The 24,930-nt window shown below is 50.5% G+C and overlaps 1 protein-coding gene across 1 annotated transcript in view; it reads left to right on the top strand.

The window, feature by feature from the left end:
• LOC140108414 (disks large homolog 1-like) overlaps window positions 1-24,930 on the top strand; it is a 107,940-nt gene that overhangs the window by 10,662 nt on the left and 72,348 nt on the right. The window contains exons 2-3 of the mRNA XM_072131723.1: window positions 13,118-13,234; window positions 13,390-13,463. Of these exons, the coding sequence (XP_071987824.1) occupies window positions 13,118-13,234; window positions 13,390-13,463 (191 nt within the window). The remainder of the gene's footprint in view (window positions 1-13,117; window positions 13,235-13,389; window positions 13,464-24,930) is intronic.

Raw genomic sequence — 24,930 nt, 5'->3', positions numbered from 1 at the left:
ATGGGGGAGGGGGGTGTATTACATGTGTGATATTACATGGGGGGAGGGGGGTGTATTACATGTTTGATATTACATGGGGGGAGGGGGGTGTATTACATGTGTGATATTACATGGGGGAGGGGTGTATTACATGTGTGATATTACATGGGGGGAGGGGGTGTATTACATGTGTGATATTACATGGGGGGAGGGGGTGTATTACATGTGTGATATTACATGGGGGAGGGGTGTATTACATGTGTAATATTACATGGGGGAGGGGGTGTATTACATGTGTGATATTACATGGGGGAGGGGGTGTATTACATGTGTGATATTACATGGGGGGAGGGATGTATTACATGTGTGATATTACATGGGGGAGGGGTGTATTACATGTGTGATATTACATGGGGGGAGGGGTGTATTACATGTGTGATATTACATGGGGGAGGGGTGTATTACATGTGTGATATTACATGGGGGGAGGGGTGTATTACATGTGTGATATTACATGGGGGAGGGGGGTGTATTACATGTGTGATATTACATGGGAGAGGGGGTGTATTACATGTGTGATATTACATGGGGGGAGGGGTGTATTACATGTGTGATATTACATGGGGGGAGGGGGTGTATTACATGTGTGATATTACATGGGGGGAGGGGGGTGTATTACATGTGTGATATTACATGGGGGGAGGGGTGTATTACATGTGTGATATTACATGGGGGAGGGGTGTATTACATGTGTGATATTACATGGGGGAGGGGTGTATTACATGTGAGATATTACATGGGGGAGGGGGTGTATTACACGTGTGATATTACATGGGGGAGGGGGGTGTATTACATGTGTGATATTACATGGGAGAGGGGGTGTATTACATGTGTGATATTACATGGGGGGAGGGGTGTATTACATGTGTGATATTGCATGGGGGGAGGGGGTGTATTACATGTGTGATATTACATGGGGGGAGGGGGGTGTATTACATGTTTGATATTACATGGGGGGAGGGGGTGTATTACATGTGTGATATTACCTGGGGGAGGGGTGTATTACATGTGTGATATTACATGGGGGGAGGGGTGTATTACATGTGTGATATTACATGGGGGGAGGGGGTGTATTACATGTGTGATATTACATGGGGGGAGGGGTGTATTACATGTGTGATATTACATGGGGGGAGGGGTGTATTACATGTGTGATATTACATGGGGGGAGGGGTGTATTACATGTGTGATATTACATGGGGTAGGGGGTGTATTACATGTGTGATATTACATGGGGGGAGGGGGTGTATTACATGTGTGATATTACATGGGGGAGGGGTGTATTACATGTGTGATATTACATGGGGGAGGGGTGTATCACATGTGTGATATTACATGGGGGAGGGGTGTATTACATGTGTGATATTACATGGGGGGAGGGGTGTATTACATGTGTGATATTACATGGGGGGAGGGGGTGTATTACATGGGAGGAGGAGGTGTATTACATGTGTGATATTACATGGGGGAGGGGGTGTATTACATGTGTGATATTACATGGGGGAGGGGGTGTATTACATGTGTGATATTACATGGGGGGAGGGGGTGTATTACATGTGTGATATTACATGGGGGAGGGGTGTATTACATGTGTGATATTACATGGGGGAGGGGTGTATTACATGTGTGATATTACATGGGGGGAGGGGGTGTATTACATGTGTGATATTACATGGGGGAAGGGGGTGTATTACATGAGTGATATTACATGGGGGGAGGGGGTGTATTACATGTGTGATATTACATGGGGGGAGGGGGTGTATTACATGAGTGATATTACATGGGGGGAGGGGGTGTATTACATGTGTGATATTACATGGGGGGAGGGGTGTATTACATGTGTGATATTACATAGGGGGAGGGGTGTATTACATGTGTGATATTACATGGGGGGAGGGGTGTATTACATGTGTGATATTACATGGGGGAGGGGGTGTATTACATGTGTGATATTACATGGGGGGAGGGGGTGTATTACATGTGTGATATTACATGGGGGGAGGGGTGTATTACATGTGTGATATTACATGGGGGAGGGGTGTATCACATGTGTGATATTACATGGGGGAGGGGTGTATTACATGTGTGATATTACATGGGGGGAGGGGTGTATTACATGGGGGGAGGAGGTGTATTACATGTGTGATATTACATGGGGGAGGGGGTGTATTACATGTGTGATATTACATGGGGGAGGGGGTGTATTACATGTGTGATATTACATGGGGGGAGGGGGTGTATTACATGTGTGATATTACATGGGGGAGGGGTGTATTACATGTGTGATATTACATGGGGGAGGGGTGTATTACATGTGTGATATTACATGGGGGAGGGGGTGTATTACATGTGTGATATTACATGGGGGGAGGGGGTGTATTACATGTGTGATATTACATGGGGGGAGGGGGTGTATTACATGTGTGATATTACATGGGGGGAGGGGGGGTGTATTACATGTGTGATATTACATGGGGGAGGGGGGTGTATTACATGTGTGATATTACATGGGGGGAGGGGTGTATTACATGTGTGATATTACATGGGGGGAGGGGGTGTATTACATGTGTGATATTACATGGGGGGAGGGGGGTGTATTACATGTGTGATATTACATGGGGGAGGGGTGTATTACATGTGTGATATTACATGGGAGAGGGGGTGTATTACATGTGTGATATTACATGGGGGAGGGGGTGTATTACATGTGTGATATTACATGGGGGAGGGGGTGTATTACATGTGTGATATTACATGGGGAGGGGGTGTATTACATGTGTGATATTACATAGGGGAGGGGGTGTATTACATGTGTGATATTACATGGGGGGAGGGGGTGTATTACATGTGTGATATTACATGGGGGGAGGGGTGTATTACATGTGTGATATTACATGGGGGGAGGGGGGTGTATTACATGTGTGATATTACATGGGGGGAGGGGGGTGTATTACATGTGTGATATTACATGGGGGAGGGGTGTATTACATGTGTGATATTACATGGGGGAGGGGGTGTATTACATGTGTGATATTACATGTGGAGGGGGTGTATTACATGTGTGATATTACATGGGGGGAGGGGTGTATTACATGTGTGATATTACATGGGGGGAGGGAGTGTATTACATGTGTGATATTACATGGGGGAGGGGATGTATTACATGTGTGATATTACATGGGGGAGGGGGTGTATTACATGTGTGATATTACATGGGGGGAGGGGTGTATTACATGTGTGATATTACATGGGGGGAGGGGGTGTATTACATGTGTGATATTACATGGGGGGAGGGGTGTATTACATGTGTGATATTACATGGGGGGAGGGGGGTGTATTACATGTGTGATATTACATGGGGGAGGGGGTGTATTACATGTGTGATATTACATGGGGAGGGGGTGTATTACATGTGTGATATTACATGGGGGGAGGGGGGTGTATTACATGTGTGATATTACATGGGGGAGGGGTGTATTACATGTGTGATATTACATAGGGGAGGGGGTGTATTACATGTGTGATATTACATGGGGGAGGGGTGTATTACATGTGTGATATTACATGGGGGGAGGGGGTGTATTACATGTGTGATATTACATGGGGGAGGGGTGTATTACATGTGTGATATTACATGGGGGAGGGGTGTATTACATGTGTGATATTACATGGGGGGAGGGGGGTGTATTACATGTGTGATATTACATGGGGGGAGGGGGTGTATTACATGGGGGGAGGAGGTGTATTACATGTGTGATATTACATGGGGGAGGGGGTGTATTACATGTGTGATATTACATGGGGGAGGGGGTGTATTACATGTGTGATATTACATGGGGGGAGGGGGTGTATTACATGTGTGATATTACATGGGGGAGGGGTGTATTACATGTGTGATATTACATGGGGGGAGGGGGGTGTATTACATGTGTGATATTACATGGGGGGAGGGGGTGTATTACATGTGTGATATTACATGGGGGGAGGGGGGTGTATTACATGTGTGATATTACATGGGGGGAGGGGGTGTATTACATGGGGGGAGGAGGTGTATTACATGTGTGATATTACTTGGGGGAGGGGGTGTATTACATGTGTGATATTACATGCGGGAGGGGGTGTATTACATGTGTGATATTACATGGGGGGAGGGGGTGTATTACATGTGTGATATTACATGGGGGAGGGGTGTATTACATGTGTGATATTACATGGGGGAGGGGTGTATTACATGTGTGATATTACATGGGGGAGGGGTGTATTACATGTGTGATATTACATGGGGGGAGGGGGGTGTATTACATGTGTGATATTACATGGGGGGAGGGGGGTGTATTACATGTGTGATATTACATGGGGGGAGGGGTGTATTACATGTGTGATATTACATGGGGGGAGGGGTGTATTACATGTGTGATATTACATGGGGAAGGGGGTGTATTACATGTGTGATATTACATGGGGGGAGGGGGTGTATTACATGTGTGATATTACATGGGGGAGGGGTGTATTACATGTGTGATATTACATGGGGGGAGGGGTGTATTACATGTGTGATATTACATGGGGGAGGGGTGTGTATTACATGTGTGATATTACATGGGGGAGGGGGTGTATTACATGTGTGATATTACATGGGGGGAGGGGTGTATTACATGTGTGATATTACATGGGGGGAGGGGTGTGTATTACATGTGTGATATTACATGGGGGAGGGGGTGTATTACATGTGTGATATTACATGGGGGGAGGGGTGTATTACATGTGTGATATTACATGGGGGGGGGGGTGTATTACATGTGTGATATTACATGGGGGGAGGGGTGTATTACATGTGTGATATTACATGGGGGGAGGGGTGTATTACATGTGTGATATAACATGGGGGGAGGGGGTGTATTACATGTGTGATATTACATGGGGGGAGGGGTGTATTACATGTGTGATATAACATGGGGGGAGGGGTGTATTACATGTGTGATATAACATGGGGGGAGGGGTGTATTACATGTGTGATATAACATGGGGGGAGGGGTGTATTACATGTGTGATATAACATGGGGGGAGGGGTGTATTACATGTGTGATATTACATGGGGGGAGGGGTGTATTACATGTGTGATATTACATGGGGGGAGGGGGTGTATTACATGTGTGATATTACATGGGGGGAGGGGTGTATTACATGTGTGATATAACATGGGGGGAGGGGGATGGGACGTGGCTCGGCGCTGTTATCTTGGTAAGTTGTGTATGAAGGACAGGATCTCAGAGATAAGGGGTGTCCCCGGGAGGAGAGCGGTGGTCTGCTGGAGAGCTGGGATGAAATCCCCAAATCGAGAAAGGGGCTTGATGTTAAGGGGTTAATAAGTGAGCCAGAGCCTCTAGTCCCGCTCCTCGGCATCAGTCCTGCTCTCTCCTCTGCACCGGGGTTACTGCTCTTCTGATGTGAGCGCTCTCCCCAATGTCCCCTCACGTCCTCCAGTAGGCGGCTCCTCATGGATTCGCTCTTTCATCCATCATATCAGTGGTGAGCCCCGAGGTGGCACAGTGTCAGCGTGGGCTTGTGGGTCTTCCAAGGGTCAGTGAGTGAAGAAATAGTGGTAGGGGTGACATCTGCACCTCCCATAAGTGACACCTTATATATCATATATTGTGGAGTATTGTGTGTCCGGCCTGTTGGGGTCTACCGGTAAATTGAAGGTCTAGGTGATGCCTTGTTTACCTAACCTGCGCTCCTTGGCAGATTCCATGTTTTACATGTTTCCTACTCGCTCTAGGAGTCGTTCCTTACTATTGGGTATTTGAAGGATACATAGAAGTAGATTCCCCTGGTCACATGGTACATGTACATCTTCTGTCTGTCATTCCTATGTCTAGGATAAAAGAGGAAATGCTAGAACGTATGACCTCTTAGGTGGAGAGAAGGACCAGTGCCAGACCCCCAGGGCTTCCACATGTGACACATAGCTCCCAACCGTCCCGATTTTGATGAGACTTTCCCGTTTTTCGTACCTCTGCCCCGCGTCATGGGCAGCTATGAGATTGTCACGGATTCTCCCCCCAGGTCCCGCTGCTGTGTCCCGGCGCTGTGTCCGCATAGTAAATACTTTGAAAGCCTGAACTCACAGTACAGAATGGCTTCTACAGACATCGGGAGGGAATCCTTTTCAGAGAAGTGTCGGCTTAGCGGAGAGCAGGGACCACGTCATCAGGTCAGATCAGCATCTGTCCATATATGGTCACTGCATCTCCTAGGGTTCCCCAGAGCAGACATCGGGAGGGAATCCTTTTCAGAGAAGTGTCGGCTTAGCAGAGATAGCAGGGACCACGTCATCAGGTGCAGATCTCTATCCATATATGGTCACTACATCTCCTAGGGTTCCCCAGAGCAGACATCGGGAGGGAATCCTTTTCAGAGAAGTGTCGGGTTAGCGGAGAGCAGGGACCACGTCATCAGGCTCAGATCTCTATCCATATATGGTCACTACATCTCCTAGGGTTCCCCAGAGCAGACATCGGGAGGGAATCCTTTTCAGAGAAGTGTCGGCTTAGCTGGAGAGCAGGGACCACGTCATCAGGTCAGATCAGCATCTGTCCATATATGGTCACTGCATCTCCTAGGGTTCCCCAGAGCAGACATCAGGAGGGAATCCTTTTCAGAGAAGTGTCGGGTTAGCTGGAGAGCAGGGACCACGTCATCAGGTCAGATCAGCATCTGTCCATATATGGTCACTGCATCTCCTAGGGCTCCCCAGAGCAGACATCGGGAGGGAATCCTTTTCAGAGAAGTGTCGGGTTAGCTGGAGAGCAGGGACCACGTCATCAGGTCAGATCAGTATCTGTCCATATATGGTCTCCAGGGCTTCCCCAGACACAAGCTCTTTATATAATTAAATTAAATAAAGTTTTGGCCAGGCTGAGATTCTATCCTGGGACCCTCTGCACTATAGACAGAAGCTTAACTAACTGAGCTATAAGCCCAGTGATACAGAGCTGAGGATTTCTGGTAACTAAGACATGTTATCTGCCAGTGTTACACTGTGACACAGACTAATGCACTGATATATAGAGAGGGATCTTCTCAGAGATTATTATTGTAATTATTGAGACTATTATTATTATTATTATAAATTTTATTATTTTTATTATTATGGAGATGATTATTAATAATGGTCAAAAAAATAATAATAATAATCTCCATAATAATAATAATAATAATAATAATAGTCTCAATAATTACAATAATCTGAGAAGATCCCTCCCTATATACCAAGGCAGTATATAGTCATAGTTCTTAGTTACCAAAATTCTCCACCTTGTTAATCACAGAGTTTATAGCTCAGTGGGTTGAGGCGCTGTGTTATTATTGTTCGTGGACACTGCAGGTTCTGGGTTCAAATCCCAATGAGGATAATTTTTTTTTTTATTGAGATGATTTTTATTATTTTAATATGGCTAAAATTTGGGGCGTGGCCAGGGAGTGATTGGGGGTGTGGCTTAGGGGGATCGCGTGCTGCCATTTTGTCCCTCTTTCCCTTTCACAAATGTTGGGAGGTATGTGTGACAGAAATGTAATTCAACAAGCTCCGCGCACCCCAGAGCACCCCATAGCATAGTCTGTGCAGGGGGAAACCCATTAAGCTGGGTGCCGGGGCTCCTGGTGGGGACACTCCTTATACATAGCCACTCCGATGCCACTCTGTCTGGCTTGTCCTCTCATCGTTCCAGCTATCCAGATGTCTTCAGCAAGAATGATGAAGGCTGCGATGGTTCTCCTGATCTGTCCTTGGATCCACTCCACCCCAGGGTTCTGTCTATCAGTTATTGTTGCCAGAGGCCCCAGTGGTGTTTTGTTATATTAGAGGATGTGGAGAGACAGTAACTCTACATCCATGACTAGTAAAGGCTCAAACATCTCATATACATGAGTCTCCGAACTTTTCAACAGGTTGATAGGCTGAAATTTTTCAATGCTGGATCTTCAGGATTCAAACAATTTCATCTGTATTCGATGAGGCCACAATATTAAGAATCCCATGTCATGTTTTTGGGCGTGCCCCAGCAGTCTAAGAATTCTCCAAAAACCTATTCCACGAAGAATTGTCTGTGTAGTGATTTATCTGAAGGACAATCTGATTTACTCCCCCTGGGCTCCTCTGCTCCTGGCGTAAAGGTCCCTGGGCTCTCCACTGCTCCTGGTGTGAAGGTCCCTGGGCTCTCCACTGCTCCTGGCGTGAAGGTCCCTGGGCTCTCCACTGCTCCTGGCGTGAAGGTCCCTGGGCTCTCCACTGCTCCTGGCGTGAAGGTCCCTGGGCTCTCCTCTGCTCACGGCGTGAAGGCCCCTGGGCTCTCCACTGCTCCTGGTGTGAAGGCCCCTGGGCTCTCCACTGATCCTGGCGTGAAGGCCCCTGAGCTCTCCACTGCTCCTGGCGTGAAGGCCCCTGGGATCTCCACTGCTCCTGGCGTGAAGGCCCCTGGGCTCTCCTCTGCTCCTGGCGTGAAGGCCCCTGGGCTCTCCACTGCTCCTGGCGTGAAGGTCCCTGGGCTCTCCACTGCTCCTGGCGTGAAGGTCCCTGGGCTCTCCACTGCTCCTGGCGTGAAGGTCCCTGGGCTCTCCACTGCTCCTGGCGTGAAGCCCCCTGGGCTCTCCACTGCTCCTGGTGTGAAGGCCCCTGGGCTCTCCACTGCTCCTGACGTGAAGGCCCCTGGACTCTCCACTGCTCCTGACTTGAAGGTCCCTGGGCTCTCCTCTGCTACTGGTGTGAAGGCCCCTGGGCTCTCCACTGCTCCTGGCGTGAAGGCCCCTGGACTCTCCACTGCTCCTGGTGTATAGGCCCCTGGGCTCTCCACTGATCCTGGCGTGAAGGCCCCTGGGCTCTCCTCTGCTCCTGGCGTGAAGGCCCCTGGACTCTCCACTGCTCCTGGCGTGAAGGCCCCTGGGCTCTCCACTGCTCCTGGTGTGAAGGCCCCTGGGCTCTCCTCTGCTCCTGGCGTGAAGGTCCCTGGGCTCTCCTCTGCTCCTGGCGTGAAGGTCCCTGGGCTCTCCTCTGCTCCTGACTTGAAGGCCCCTGGGCTCTCCACTGCTCCTGGCGTGAAGGTCCCTGGGCTCTCCACTGCTCCTGACGTGAAGGTCCCTGGGCTCTCCACTTCTCCTAGCGTGAAGGTCCCTGGGCTCTCCACTGCTCCTGGTGTATAGGCCCCTGGGCTCTCCTCTGCTCCTGGCGTGAAGGCCCCTGGACTCTCCACTGCTCCTGGTGTATAGGCCCCTGGGCTCTCCACTGATCCTGGCGTGAAGGCCCCTGGGCTCTCCTCTGCTCCTGGCGTGAAGGCCCCTGGACTCTCCACTGCTCCTGGCGTGAAGGCCCCTGGGCTCTCCACTGCTCCTGGTGTGAAGGCCCCTGGGCTCTCCTCTGCTCCTGGCGTGAAGGTCCCTGGGCTCTCCTCTGCTCCTGGCGTGAAGGTCCCTGGGCTCTCCTCTGCTCCTGACTTGAAGGCCCCTGGGCTCTCCACTGCTCCTGGCGTGAAGGTCCCTGGGCTCTCCACTGCTCCTGACGTGAAGGTCCCTGGGCTCTCCACTTCTCCTAGCGTGAAGGTCCCTGGGCTCTCCACTGCTCCTGGCGTGAAGGCCCCTGGGCTCTCCTCTGCTCCTGGCGTGTAGGCCCCTGGGCTCTCCACTGCTCCTGGCGTGAAGGCCCCTGGGCTCTCCTCTGCTCCGGGTGTGAAGGCCCCTGGGCTCTCCTCTGCTCCTGGTGTGAAGGTCCCTGGGCTCTCCACTGCTCCTGGTGTATAGGCCCCTGGGCTCTCCTCTGCTCCTGGCGTGAAGGCCCCTGGGCTCTCCACTGCTCCTGGCGTGAAGGCCCCTGGGATCTCCACTGCTCCTGGAGTGAAGGTCCCTGGGCTCTCCACTGCTCCTGGCGTGAAGGCCCCTGGGCTCTCCACTGCTCCTGGTGTTTAGGCCCCTGGGCTCTCCACTGCTCCTGGCGTGAAGGCCCCTGGGCTCTCCACTGCTCCTGGCGTGAAGGCCCCTGGACTCTCCACTGCTCCTGGTGTTTAGGCCCCTGGGCTCTCCACTGCTCCTGGCGTGAAGGCCCCTGGGCTCTCCTCTGCTCCTGGCGTGAAGGTCCCTGGGCTCTCCTCTGCTCCTGGCGTGAAGGTCCCTGGGCTCTCCACTGCTCCTGGCGTGAAGGTCCCTGGGCTCTCCACTGCTCCTGGCGTGAAGGCCCCTGGGCTCTCCTCTGCTCCTGGCGTGTAGGCCCCTGGGCTCTCCACTGCTCCTGGCGTGAAGGCCCCTGGGCTCTCCTCTGCTCCGGGTGTGAAGGCCCCTGGGCTCTCCTCTGCTCCTGGTGTGAAGGTCCCTGGGCTCTCCACTGCTCCTGGTGTATAGGCCCCTGGGCTCTCCTCTGCTCCTGGCGTGAAGGCCCCTGGGCTCTCCACTGCTCCTGGCGTGAAGGCCCCTGGGATCTCCACTGCTCCTGGAGTGAAGGTCCCTGGGCTCTCCACTGCTCCTGGCGTGAAGGCCCCTGGGCTCTCCACTGCTCCTGGTGTTTAGGCCCCTGGGCTCTCCACTGCTCCTGGCGTGAAGGCCCCTGGGCTCTCCACTGCTCCTGGCGTGAAGGCCCCTGGACTCTCCACTGCTCCTGGTGTTTAGGCCCCTGGGCTCTCCACTGCTCCTGGCGTGAAGGCCCCTGGGCTCTCCTCTGCTCCTGGCGTGAAGGTCCCTGGGCTCTCCTCTGCTCCTGGCGTGAAGGTCCCTGGGCTCTCCACTGCTCCTGGCGTGAAGGCCCCTGCGCTCTCCACTGCTCCTGGCGTGAAGGTCCCTGGGCTCTCCACTGCTCCTGGCGTGAAGGTCCCTGGGCTCTCCTCTGCTCACGGCGTGAAGGCCCCTGGGCTCTCCACTGCTCCTGGTGTGAAGGCCCCTGGGCTCTCCACTGATCCTGGCGTGAAGGCCCCTGGGCTCTCCACTGCTCCTGGCATGAAGGCCCCTGGGATCTCCACTGCTCCTGGCGTGAAGGCCCCTGGGCTCTCCTCTGCTCCTGGTGTGAAGGTCCCTGGGCTCTCCACTGCTCCTGGTGTATAGGCCCCTGGGCTCTCTTCTGCCCCTGGCGTGAAGGCCCCTGGGCTCTCCTCTGTTCCTGGCATGAAGGCCCCTGGGCTCTCCTCTGCTCCTGGCGTGAAGGTCCCTGGGCTCTCCTCTGCTCCTGGCGTGAAGGCCCCTGGGCTCTCCACTGCTCCTGGCGTGATGGCCCCTGGGCTCTCCTCTGCTCCTGGCGTGAAGGCCCCTGGGCTCTCCTCTGCTCCTGACGTGAAGGCCCCTGGGCTCTCCTCTGCTCCTGGCGTGAAGGCCCCTGGGCTCTCCTCTGCTCCTGGCGTGAAGGCCCCTGGGCTCTCCTCTGCTCCTGGCGTGAAGGCCCCTGGGCTCTCCACTGCTCCTGGCGTGATGGCCCCTGGGCTCTCCTCTGCTCCTGGCGTGAAGGCCCCTGGGCTCTCCTCTGCTCCTGACGTGAAGGCCCCTGGGCTCTCCTCTGCTCCTGGCGTGAAGGCCCCTGGGCTCTCCACTGCTCCTGGTGTGAAGGTCCCTGGGCTCTCCACTGCTCCTGGTGTGAAGGTCCCTGGGCTCTCCACTGCTCCTGGTGTGAAGGCCCCTGGGCTCTCAACTGCTCCTGGCGTGAAGGTCCCTTGGCTCTCCACTGCTCCTGGCGTGAAGGCCCCTGGGCTCTCCACTGCTCCTGGCGTGAAGGCCCCTGGGCTCTCCTCTGCTCCTGGCGTGAAGGCCCCTGGGCTTTCCTCTGCTCCTGGCGTGATGGCCCCTGGGCTCTCCACTGCTCCTGGTGTGAAGGTCCCTGGGCTCTCCACTGCTCCTGGCGTGAAGGCCCCTGGGCTCTCCTCTGCTCCTGGCGTGAAGGTCCCTGGGCTCTCCACTGCTCCTGACTTGAAGGTCCCTGGGCTCTCCACTGCTCCTGGCGTGAAGGTCCCTGGGCTCTCCACTGCTCCTGGTGTGAAGGACCCTGGGCTCTCCTCTGCTCCTGGTGTGAAGGCCCCTGGGCTCTCCTCTGCTCCTGGCGTGAAGGCCCCTGGGCTCTCCTCTGCTCCTGGCGTGAAGGCCCCTGGGCTCTCCTCTGCTCCTGGCGTGAAGGCCCCTGGGCTCTCCTCTGTTCCTGGCGTGAAGGTCCCTGGGCTCTCCACTGCTCCTGGCGTGAAGGTCCCTGGGCTCTCCACTGCTCCTGGTGTGAAGGTCCCTGGGCTCTCCACTGCTCCTGGTGTGAAGGCCCCTGGGCTCTCCACTGCTCCTGGTGTGAAGGTCCCTGGGCTCTCCACTGCTCCTGGTGTGAAGGCCCCTGGGCTCTCCACTGCTCCTGGCGTGAAGGTCCCTGTTCTCTCCTCTGCTCCTGGCGTGAAGGCCCCTGGGCTCTCCTCTGCTCCTGGCGTGATGGCCCCTGGGCTCTCCACTGCTCCTGGTGTGAAGGTTCCTGGGCTCTCCACTGCTCCTGGCGTGAAGGCCCCTGGGCTCTCCTCTGCTCCTGGCGTGAAGGTCCCTGGGCTCTCCTCTGCTCCTGGCGTGAAGGTCCCTGGGCTCTCCACTGCTCCTGGTGTGAAGGCCCCTGGGCTCTCCACTGCTCCTGGCGTGAAGGTCCCTGGGCTCTCCTCTGCTCCTGGCGTGAAGGTCCCTGGGCTCTCCACTGCTCCTGGTGTGAAGGCCCCTGGGCTCTCCTCTGCTCCTGGCGTGAAGGCCCCTGGGCTCTCCTCTGCTCCTGGCGTGAAGGTCCCTGGGCTCTCCTCTGCTCCTGGCGTGAAGGTCCCTGGGCTCTCCACTGCTCCTGGTGTGAAGGCCCCTGGGCTCTCCTCTGCTGAATTTGCTGTTACTTTGGAAAATAGGAAGTTGGGGGTCATCCTGCGGAGATTCAATCAATTTCCACAGGTAAACCCCAGATTAGGGATATCGTAGGACTGAAACAAGTGCTGATTACTTGAGCTGATCCATGGTCACATGCTGTTATGAATGGAGTGGTTATAGGTGGTGACGCGCTGGGTACAAGATCAGGGGTGTAATGGTGGTATGCTCTCACTCTCTGCTACAGATACCCAGACTGTGCTGAACCTGATGGAGCACACCTTGGCCCTGGACGACACTCTAAGAGTCAAAGCTGAGAATCTTATCCGAATTTTCCAGAGTAACTTATTCCAAGCTTTGCTGGGTAAGAATGAGCAAGCATTGGGTTCTGAGTGTAAGACATTTGGGTGCCAAAGCGTCGCAGGTGATATTGGGAGAGCGATGCTTGGTTGTGGGGGGTTGCAGGTTGGTGGGGGCTGATATTTAATTTGACTTTGCCCTTGTTTTTCCCTTGTGCAGATATCCAGGAATATTACGAGATGATGCTTACCTATAACCCGCTGGTGTCCTTGCACAGAGTCTTCAGTGATAGAGTGAGTAGATCCCAGATTTTCACCTCGGGCTTAATTGGTCAAATTATAGGACGCAAATTTGACCTTTTTCTGGATCATGTGAGTGTGGCAGAATATTTAGGGAAAGTATTGGAGTATCTCCAATGGCGGTATACTCCATACCTTCCTTATACCCCAAATTATGTAATGGCCTAACAGGACAACCAGATAAGGCCTTATTTTCAAAATGGGAGTCGATCCTTGAAGCAGAAGACCTTTCCCCCAGATTTAAGATGGTTGGGGCAAGATCAGAGAAGCCATGGTTTTGGAAAAATGGGGGGATATCCACTTCAGATTTATTCATAGAACAATTATTGGTTTCAACATCCCCCCTCCATCCGGCGGCTCCCCAGCAGATGACATTGTGCCCCAAATGCAATATCCCTATGATAGATCTTTACCACGGCATCTGGTTGTGCTCACACTCTCAAACCCTATGGACCCAGGGGCTGAAAGAGGTACGAGAAAAATACCATTTGTCCCTGCCAAACAACCTAGTACTGCTATTGTTCCATGAAGATGTCAGGTTTGCACATATTTGCAGCATAATAGCACTAGTCCGCGAAAACTGGAGTTCTGCGGATGCGCAGTAGCTCAGGCTTCGGAGCCGAGATTCTGCAGCCGCCGGCCTGCGTTCTGCGCATGCGCAGAACTCCAGTTTCATAGCTGCATGCTGAAGCTATCTGGTAGGAGGATCAAAGAATATAGGGGCTAAAAAGAACTATCCTTACATACATTAGATGCACCTACCACTGGATCTACCTTAATAGGGAGCTCCGTAGTGGTAGGTTTCCTTTAAAGGTTGGACTTGATGGGTCCTTTTCCAGCCTTATATACTATAATACTATGATGATATTGCAGGCCGGCTGGGGAAACTAAATCTTCCGGCTAATGTCCCAGAAACCTCCTGAAATGCGGAGGAGACAGTTTGGCACATCAGAAGGATGTGACCTGGAGTGTCTAGTTTCTTTTACATTTCTCATGTTGCAAATGTATGACTGATTTGTGTTCATCTGTGTCCTCATCTCGGTAGTCCTAGAGCAGAGTCCTGTCCACTATCTACCTTCCACAGATGAGCTTTTCCCTTGTGCCTTGCCCTCATCTCTTTAGCCATAGAGCAGAGTCCTGGCCACCATCTACCTCCCATGGATGAACCTGTGCCTGGTGCCATGTTCTCATGCCTGTAGTCATAGAACAGTCGTAGTCCTGTCTTCTGTCTACCTCCCACAGATTAACCTGTGCCGGGTCCTCATCTCTGTAGTCATAGAGCAGAGTCCTGTCCACTGTCTACCACCCACAGATGAGCCTGCCCCTGGTGTCATTTCTTCATCTCTGTAGTCATAGAGCAGAGTCCTGTACGCTGTCAGGATTCAGGGGTAGTGGACCCACTGAAGCTGACATCTGGGAGTCTAAGTGACACTCGGTTTTCAACAGATACCGCTCAAAAGTGGGTTGAACTTGCTGCGTCAGGATACCACCAGGCTTGACTTTGCTCACGGTGGTGGCCAAGGCGAGGCGCAGAATCGTAAGGCAGAGACTGAGTCATGGACAGGCAGCACAGGATCAGGGTCGGGGATGTAGCAGAAGGTCAGGACAGGTGGCAAAGGATCAGAGTCAGGAAGGTAGCAGGAAGTCACAACGGAAAAGAAGCAGGCAGTAAGGTACAGCTTTCTCAGAGGCATAGAGCACAAATATCTGGCGGGGTTTGCAGGAAGCTGGACCGCGGGAGATATTGCTGGAGCACGGTGAGGTGAGTCAGGCTGCCGTAGCTATCCAATCAGGACATGGGTCGCAGGAGCACCTGTGACAGTTATCCTCCTCTTTGGCCTCCCCCTCTTCTTGCTCTGGAGAAATCTCCAGGGAACACCGGATGTTTTCTTTGGGCTCCCAGGAGCTTTCTTCTGGCCCGAACCCCTTCCAGTCGATAAGGAAGAACCTCTTCCCTCTAACCGTCTTCATATCCAGGAGCTCCTTTACCTCAAAGACATCGGTGGAATCAGCCTGAGGAGCAGGAGAAGGCACTTGCCGGGAGAAGAGGTTCTGGATAACTGGCTTCAGAAGAGAGACATGGAAGGAGTACGGGATGCGCATGGTGGTTGGAAGAAGAAGCTTATATGCCATAGGGTTAATCCGCTTTAGCACCTCAAATGGACGAAAAAAGAAACAAGAACCAAGCTTGTATCTGGGAATCTTCAGCCGCACGTACCTAGAAAACAGCCACACTTTATCATCCGGGGAGAAGACTGGAGGAGACCTGGGTTTCTTGTCGGCCTTGGTTTCAGTGCGGGTGGAAGCCCAAAGTAGATATTGACGCATTTGCTCCAGATGGATTTGAGATCTTGAACCAATTCTTCCACCGCAGGAACATCAGAAGGGACAGACAGAGGGAGAGGTGGGCGTGGATGTCGTCCATAGACAATACAGAAGGGGGAGGCCCCGGCAGAATCAGAGTCCAGAGAATTGTATGAGAATCACACCCAAGATTAGAGGTTAGACCAATTGTCTTGTCGAGCGGAGACAAAGTCCCGTAGGTAGCAGCCCAAAGTCTGGTTGACCCTCTCCATTTGCCCATTAGACTGCAGATGATAAGCCCAGTAGAAGTCCAGCTTAAATTGTAGTTGGCTGCACAAAGAACGCTAGGACTTGGAAACCAACTGCACTTCTCGGTCTGAAACGATATGCTGAGGAAGTCCGTAAAGCCGGGAGATGTGAAGGTAGAACAGGCTGGCAAGATGAGGAGCTGACGTAAATCCACAGGAGCTACAAGTCGTTAAGGAGGAATATGTCGCAGAGCTGGTTCTTCCCCAACTACGTCTTAGGCACGAGAGAGGGCAATCAGAGTTCTCTGCTGGAAGAAAATGATTCAAGAAGTGTAAACTAGAGAAGAAGAGAGACCAGCGAGCCTGCCTTGGGTTGAGATGCTGAGCAGTCTACACATATAGGAGGTTCTTGTGGTCTGTATGGATACAGACCGAATGACGAGCTCCTCTAAGGCAAGGCAAGCTTTATGGCCAGAAGTTCCTGATCTCCTATGGAGTAGTTATTCTCTGCAGCTGAGATTTTGGAGAAGAAACCACAAGTGAGGGTTCGGCACTTGGGCCCTTTCTGGGTGAGAACGGCTCTAGCTTCTACCGAGGAAGCATCAACCTCTAGCAGGATCGGCGTTCTTTTTTGTCCGTGCCACAGTGGGAGACACAAGAGAGGAGAAATGCGGTATGAATTGCCGGCAGTAATTGGGGAAGCCCATCCATCTGTTGTTCCTTGTCAGAGATGATGTATCCGAGGAAAGGAAGACTCTTTTGGTGGAATTTGCACTTCTCGAGCTTTGCATATAAGCCATTGGCCCTTGGGTAACTGGGAACTTGCCGTACATGGGCCGGATGCGACTCAAGGTCCGTGAAGAACACCAGATCATTGTCTAGATGGACCACGACACAGGTATAAAGCAAGTCTCTGAAAATGTCATTGAAAAACTCCTAGAACACTGCTGGGTCATTACAGAGTCTAAATGGCATGAAGACCATCACGAGTATTGAAGGTGGTCTTCCATTCATCACCTTCACAAATGTGTATGAGATTATACGCTCCACGTATAACCCTCTGGTTCTGTCTCTTCTCTGTCCCATCTGGTTCTGTCTCTTCTATCTACTCTCCTTCCCCTCTGGTTATGTCTCTTCTATGTCTCCTGTGGTTCTGTTTCTTCTCTCTCCTCTCTCCCCTCTGTCCGCTCCGGTTCTGTCTCTTCTCTGTCCCCTCTGGTTCTGTCTCTTCTCTGTCCCCTCTGGTTCTGTCTCTTCTCTGTCCCCTCTGGTTCTGTCTCTTCTCTGTCCCCTCTGGTTCTGTCTCTTCTCTGTCCCCTCTGGTTCTGTCTCTTCTCTGTCCCCTCTGGTTCTGTCTCTTCTCTGTCCCCTCTGGTTCTGTCTCTTCTCTGTCCCCTCTGGTTCTGTCTCCTCTCTTTCCCCTCTGGTTATGTTTCTTTTCTGTCCCCTCTAGTTCTGTCTCTTCTCTCTCATCTTTTTCTCTGGTTCTGCCTCTTCTCTGTCCCCTCTGGTTCTGTTTCTTCTCTGCCCCCTCTGTCCCGTCTGGTTCTGTCTCTTCTCTTTCCCTTCTGGTTCTGTCTCATCTCTGTCCTCTCTGTCCCGTCTGGTTCTGTCTCTTCTCTCTCCTCTATGTCCCGTCTGGTTCTGTCTCTTCTCTCTCCTCTGTGTCCCCTCTGCTTCTGTCTCTTCTCTCTCCTCTGTGTCCCCTCTGGTCCTGTTTCTTCTCTCTCCTCTGTCCCCTCTGGTTCTGTCTCTTCCCTGTCCCCTCTGGTTCTGTCTCTTCTCTGTCCCCTCTGGTTCTGTCTCTTCTCTGTCCCCTCTGGTTCTGTCTCTTCTCTTTCCCTTCTGGTTCTGTCTCTTCTCTTTCCCTTCTGGTTCTGTCTCTTCTCTTTCCCTTCTGGTTCTGTCTCATCTCTGTCCTCTCTGTCCCGTCTGGTTCTGTCTCATCTCTGTCCTCTCTGCCCTGTCTGGTTCTGTCTCTTCTCTCTCCTCTGTCCCCCCTCTGGTCCTGTCTCTTCTCTCTCCTCTGTCCCCTCTGGTTCTGTCTCTTCTCTGTCCCCTCTGGTTCTGTCTCTTCTCTGTCCCCTCTGGTTCTGTCTCTTCTCTGTCCACTCTGTTTCTCTGGTTCTGTCTCTTCCCTGTCCACTCTGGTTCTGTCTCTTCCCTGTCCACTCTGGTTCTCTCTCTTCTCTGTCCCCTCTGGTTCTGTCTCTTCTCTGTCCCCTCTGGTTCTGTCTCTTCTCTGTCCCCTCTGGTTCTGTCTCTTCTCTCTCTCCTCTCTGGTTCTGTCTCTTCTCTCTCTCCTCTCTGGTTCTGTCTCTTCTCTCTCTCCTCTCTGGTTCTGTCTCTTCTCTCTCTCCTCTCTGGTTCTGTCTCTTCTCTCTCTCCTCTCTGGTTCTGTCTCTTCTCTCTCTCCTCTCTGGTTCTATCTCTTCTCTCTCTCCTCTCTGGTTCTGTCTCTTCTCTCTCTCCTCTCTGGTTCTGTCTCTTCTCTCTCTCCTCTCTGGTTCTGTCTCTTCTCTGCCCCCTCTGGTTCTGTCTCTTCTCTGTCCACTCTGTTTCTCTGGTTCTGTCTCTTCCCTGTCCACTCTCTCTCCTCTCTGGTACTGTCTCTTCTCTCTCTCCTCTCTGGTTCTGTCTCTTCTCTCTCTTTTCTCTGGTTCTGTCTCTTCTCGGTATGCGGTATGTCTCTTCTCTGTCCCCTCTGGTTCTGTCTCTTCTCTGTCCCCTCTGGTTCTGTCTTTTCTCTGTCCCCTCTGGTTCTGTCTCTTCTCTCTCCGCTCTGGTTCTGTCTCTTCTCTCTCCGCTCTGGTTCTGTCTCTTTTCTCTCCGCTCTGGTTCTGTCTCTTTTCTCTCCTCTCTGGTTCTGTCTCTTCTCTCTCCGCTATGGTTCTGTCTCTTCTCTCTCCGCTATGGTTCTGTCTCTTCTCTTTCCGCTCTGGTTCTGTCTCTTCTCTCTCCTCTCTGGTTCTGTCTCTTCTCTCTCCTCTCTGGTTCTGTCTCTTCTCTCTCCGCTCTGGTTCTGTCTCTTCTCTCTCCGCTCTGGTTCTGTCTCTTCTCTCTCCGCTCTGGTTCTGTCTCTTCTCTCTCCGCTCTGGTTCTGTCTCTTCTCTCTCCTCTCTGGTTCTGTCTCTTCTCTCTCCTCTCTGGTTCTGTCTCTTCTCTCTCCTCTCTGGTTCTGTCTCTTCTCTCTCCTCTCTGGTTCTGTCTCTTTTCTCTCCTCTCTGGTTCTGTCTCTTCTCTGTCCCCTCTGGTTCTGTCTCATCTCTGTCCACTCTGGTTCTGTCTCTTCTCTGTCCCCTCTGGTTCTCTCTCTTCTCTGTCCCCTCTGGTTCTCTCTCTTCTCTGTCCCCTCTGGTTCTCTCTCTTCTCTGTCCCCTCTGGTTCTCTCTCTTCTCTGTGCCCTCTGGCTCTGTCTCTTCTCTGTCCTCTCTGTTTCTCTGGTTCTCTCTCTTCTCTGTCTCCTCTGGTTCTGTCTCTTTTCTCTCCTCTCTTTCTCTCTGGTTCTGTCTCTTCTCTCTCCTCTCTGTTTCTCTGGTTCTGTCTCTTTTCTGTCTCTCTGGTTCTGTTTCTTCTCTCTCTTCTCTGTCCCCTCTGGTTCTGTCTCTTCTCTGTCCCCTCTGGTTCTCTGGTTCTATCTCTTCTCTGTCCTCTCTGGTTCTGTCTCTTCTCTGTCCCCTCTGGTTCTGTCTCTTCTCTGTCTCCTCTGGTTCTGTCTCTTCTCTCTCCTCTCTGTCTCTCTGGTTCTGTCTCTTCTCTCTCCTCTCTGGTTCTGTCTCTGGTTCTGTCTCTTCTCTCTCCCCTCTGGTTCTGTGTCTACTCTCTCCTCTCTGGTTCTGTCTCTTCTCTCTCCTCTCTGGTTCTGTCTCTTCTCTGTCCCCTCTGGTTCTGTCTCTTCTCTCTCCTCTCTGGTTCTGTCTCCTCTCTGTCTCTTAGTCACAGTGTCTTGGTGAGTAAGAGCAGCCTCGCGTGGGTCTCTCTCTCCACCCCCTTGGCTCTGTCTCTGTTCAGCTGTCTCTCCTCCCTCTGCCCTCCTCCCTCTTTCCCGCAGAAGGCTGCAGGCTGCTTTCTTCCTCTCTCGCAGACCCTCTGTCTCTCCTCTCTCTGTCCCTCTGTCTTTCCCCGTCCTCACCCTGTTTTCCCTGCCCCTCTCTCTATCCTCCCACACCAGACGGACGGACGGACAGGAGGCCTGGTGTGGGGGGAGGGAGGGGTGCTCCTGCAGTGATTTTGGATGTGGTTAAGCAGCGGAGGGGACCATGGATTGTCTGTGTATTGTCACCACTAAGGTAAGACCCCAGTGACCCCCGCCTGTGACATGTATGGATGTATGTATATGGAGAGGGAGGCAGATAGTGATGACAAGAGGGGGCGCTACACCACAGGACACCCTACAGCCTCAGCACCTATAGGGGGGGGCATACTGTACATACAGAGAAGAAGCCCCTCACATGAAGGAGCCCAGATAGAGGACACAACATGTGCAGCCACAAGGCAGGCCGCTGGCCGAGGTGCTGAAGGCCCAGAGCTCTGTGTAGTGCTATGTGCATGTATATACTACCCCATACATACCTGTATCCTCCTCTATACTGTACTGGTGCTCTGTGTAGTGCTATGTGCATGTATATACTACCCCATACATACCTGTATCCTCCTCTATACTGTACCAGAGCTCGGTGTAGTCCTATGTACATGTATATACTACCCCATATATACCTGTATCCTCCTCTATACTGTACCGGAGCTCTGTGTAGTCCTATGTATATACTACCCCATATATACCTGTATCCTCCTCTATACTGTACCAGAGCTCGGTGTAGTGCTATGTGCATGTATATACTACCCCATATATACCTGTATCCTCCTCTATACTGTCCCGGAGCTCTGTGTAGTCCTATGTACATGTATATACTACCCCATATATACCTGTATCCTCCTCTATACTGTACCAGAGCTCTGTGTAGTCCTATGTACATGTATATACTACCCCATACATACCTGTATCCTCCTCTATACTGTACCAGAGCTCTGTGTAGTCCTATGTACATGTATATACTACCCCATATATACCTGTATCCTCCTCTATACTGTACCGAAGCTCTGTGTAGTGCTATGTACATGTATATACTACCCCATATATACCTGTATCCTCCTCTATACTGTACCAGAGCTCTGTGTAGTGCTATGTGCATGTATATACTACCCCATATATACCTGTATCCTCCTCTATACTGTACCGGAGCTCTGTGTAGTCATATGTATATACTACCCCATATATACCTGTATCCTCCTCTATACTGTACCAGAGCTCTGTGTAGTGCTATGTGCATGTATATACTACCCCATATATACCTGTATCCTCCTCTATACTGTACCAGAGCTCTGTGTAGTCCTATGTATATACTACCCCATATATACCTGTATCCTCCTCTATACTGTACCAGAGCTCTGTGTAGTGCTATGTGCATGTATATACTACCCCATATATACCTGTATCCTCCTCTATACTGTACCAGAGCTCTGTGTAGTCCTATGTATATACTACCCCATACATACCTGTATCCTCCTCTATACTGTACCAGAGCTCTGTGTAGTCCTATGTACATGTATATACTACCCCATATATACCTGTATCCTCCTCTATACTGTACCGGAGCTCTGTGTAGTCATATGTATATACTACCCCATATATACCTGTATCCTCCTCTATACTGTACCAGAGCTCTGTGTAGTGCTATGTGCATGTATATACTACCCCATATATACCTGTATCCTCCTCTATACTGTACCAGAGCTCTGTGTAGTCCTATGTATATACTACCCCATATATACCTGTATCCTCCTCTATACTGTACCAGAGCTCGGTGTAGTGCTATGTGCATGTATATACTACCCCATATATACCTGTATCCTCCTCTATACTGTCCCGGAGCTCTGTGTAGTCCTATGTACATGTATATACTATCCCATATATACCTGTATCCTCCTCTATACTGTACCGAAGCTCTGTGTAGTCCAAGTACATGTATACACTACCCCATATATATCTGTATCCTCCTCTATACTGTACCAGAGCTCGGTGTAGTGCTATGTGCATGTATATACTACCCCATATATACCTGTATCCTCCTCTATACTGTCCCGGAGCTCTGTGTAGTCCTATGTACATGTATATACTACCCCATATATACCTATATCCTCCTCTATACTGTCCCGGAGCTCTGTGTAGTGCTATGTGCATGTATATACTACCCCATATATACCTGTATCTTCCTCTATACTGTCCCGGAGCTCTGTGTAGTCCTATGTACATGTATATACTACTCCATATATACCTGTATCCTCCTCTATACTGTACCGGAGCTCTGTGTAGTCCTATGTACATGTATATACTACCCCATACATACCTGTATCCTCCTCTATACTGTACTGGTGCTCTGTGTAGTGCTATGTGCATGTATATACTACCCCATATATACCTGTATCCTCCTCTATACTGTACCGGAGCTCTGTGTAGTGCTATGTGCATGTATATACTACCCCATATATACCTGTATCCTCCTCTATACTGTACCAGAGCTCTGTGTAGTCCTATGTATATACTACCCCATATATACCTGTATGCTTCTCTATACTGTACTGGAGCTCTGTGTAGTCCTATGTACATGAATATACTGCCCCATATATACCTGTATCCTCCTCTATACTGTACCGGAGCTCTGTGTAGTCCTATGTACATGTATATACTACTCCATATATACCTGTATCCTCCTCTATACTGTACTGGAGCTCTGTGTAGTGCTATGTGCATGTATATACTACCCCATATATACCTGTATCCTCCTCTATACTGTACCGGAGCTCTGTGTAGTCCTATGTACATGTATATACTACCCCATATATACCTGTATGCTCCTCTATACTGTACCAGAGCTCTGTGTAGTCATATGTATATACTACCCCATATATACCTGTATGCTCCTCTATACTGTACCAGAGCTCTGTGTAGTAATATGTATATACTACCCCATATATACCTGTATGCTCCTCTATACTGTACTGGAGCTCTGTGTAGTCCTATGTATATACTACCCCATATATACCTGTATGCTCCTCTATACTGTACCGGAGCTCTGTGTAGTCATATGTATATACTACCCCATATATACCTGTATGCTCCTCTATACTGTACCGGAGCTCTGTGTAGTGCTATGTGCATGTATATACTACCCCATATATACCTGTATCCTCCTCTATACTGTACCAGAGCTCTGTGTAGTCCTATGTATATACTACCCCATATATACCTGTATCCTCCTCTATACTGTACCAGAGCTCGGTGTAGTGCTATGTGCATGTATATACTACCCCATATATACCTGTATCCTCCTCTATACTGTACCGGAGCTCTGTGTAGTCCTATGTACATGTATATACTACCCCATATATACCTGTATGCTCCTCTATACTGTACCAGAGCTCTGTGTAGTCATATGTATATACTACCCCATATATACCTGTATGCTCCTCTATACTGTACCAGAGCTCTGTGTAGTCCTATGTACATGTATATACTACCCCATATATACCTGTATGCTCCTCTATACTGTACCAGAGCTCTGTGTAGTCCTATGTACATGTATATACTACCCCATATATACCTGTATCCTCCTCTATACTGTACCGGAGCTCTGTGTAGTGCTATGTGCATGTATATACTACCCCATATATACCTGTATCCTCCTCTATACTGTACCGGAGCTCTGTGTAGTGCTATGTGCATGTATATACTACCCCATATATACCTGTATCCTCCTCTATACTGTACCGGAGCTCTGTGTAGTCCTATGTACATGTATATACTACTCCATATATACCTGTATCCTCCTCTATACTGTACTGGAGCTCTGTGTAGTGCTATGTGCATGTATATACTACCCCATATATACCTGTATCCTCCTCTATACTGTACCGGAGCTCTGTGTAGTCCTATGTACATGTATATACTACCCCATATATACCTGTATGCTCCTCTATACTGTACCAGAGCTCTGTGTAGTAATATGTATATACTACCCCATATATACCTGTATCCTCCTCTATACTGTACTGGAGCTCTGTGTAGTCCTATGTATATACTACCCCATATATACCTGTATGCTCCTCTATACTGTACTGGAGCTCTGTGTAGTCCTATGTATATACTACCCCATATATACCTGTATGCTCCTCTATACTGTACTGGAGCTCTGTGTAGTCCTATGTATATACTACCCCATATATACCTGTATGCTCCTCTATACTGTACCAGAGCTCTGTGTAGTCCTATGTACATGTATATACTACCCCATATATACCTGTATCCTCCTCTATACTGTACCGGAGCTCTGTGTAGTCCTATGTACATGTATATACTACCCCATATATACCTGTATCCTCCTCTATACTGTACCAGAGCTCTGTGTAGTGCTATGTGCATGTATATACTACCCCATATATACCTGTATCCTCCTCTATACTGTACCAGAGCTCTGTGTAGTCCTATGTACATGTATATACTACCCCATATATACCTGTATCCTCCTCTATACTGTACCGGAGCTCTGTGTAGTCATATGTATATACTACCCCATATATACCTGTATCCTCCTCTATACTGTACCGGAGCTCTGTGTAGTGCTATGTGCATGTATATACTACCCCATATATACCTGTATCCTCCTCTATACTGTACCAGAGCTCTGTGTAGTGCTATGTGCATGTATATACTACCCCATATATACCTGTATCCTCCTCTATACTGTACCAGAGCTCTGTGTAGTCCTATGTACATGTATATACTACCCCATATATACCTGTATCCTCCTCTATACTGTACCGGAGCTCTGTGTAGTCATATGTATATACTA

This window comes from Engystomops pustulosus, unplaced genomic scaffold (genome assembly GCF_040894005.1).
Source record: "Engystomops pustulosus unplaced genomic scaffold, aEngPut4.maternal MAT_SCAFFOLD_128, whole genome shotgun sequence".
In the NCBI taxonomy this organism is placed as follows: domain Eukaryota; kingdom Metazoa; phylum Chordata; class Amphibia; order Anura; family Leptodactylidae; genus Engystomops; species Engystomops pustulosus.
The sequence above is the reverse complement of the archived record's forward strand: the minus strand, read 5'-3'. Positions and strand labels throughout refer to the sequence as shown.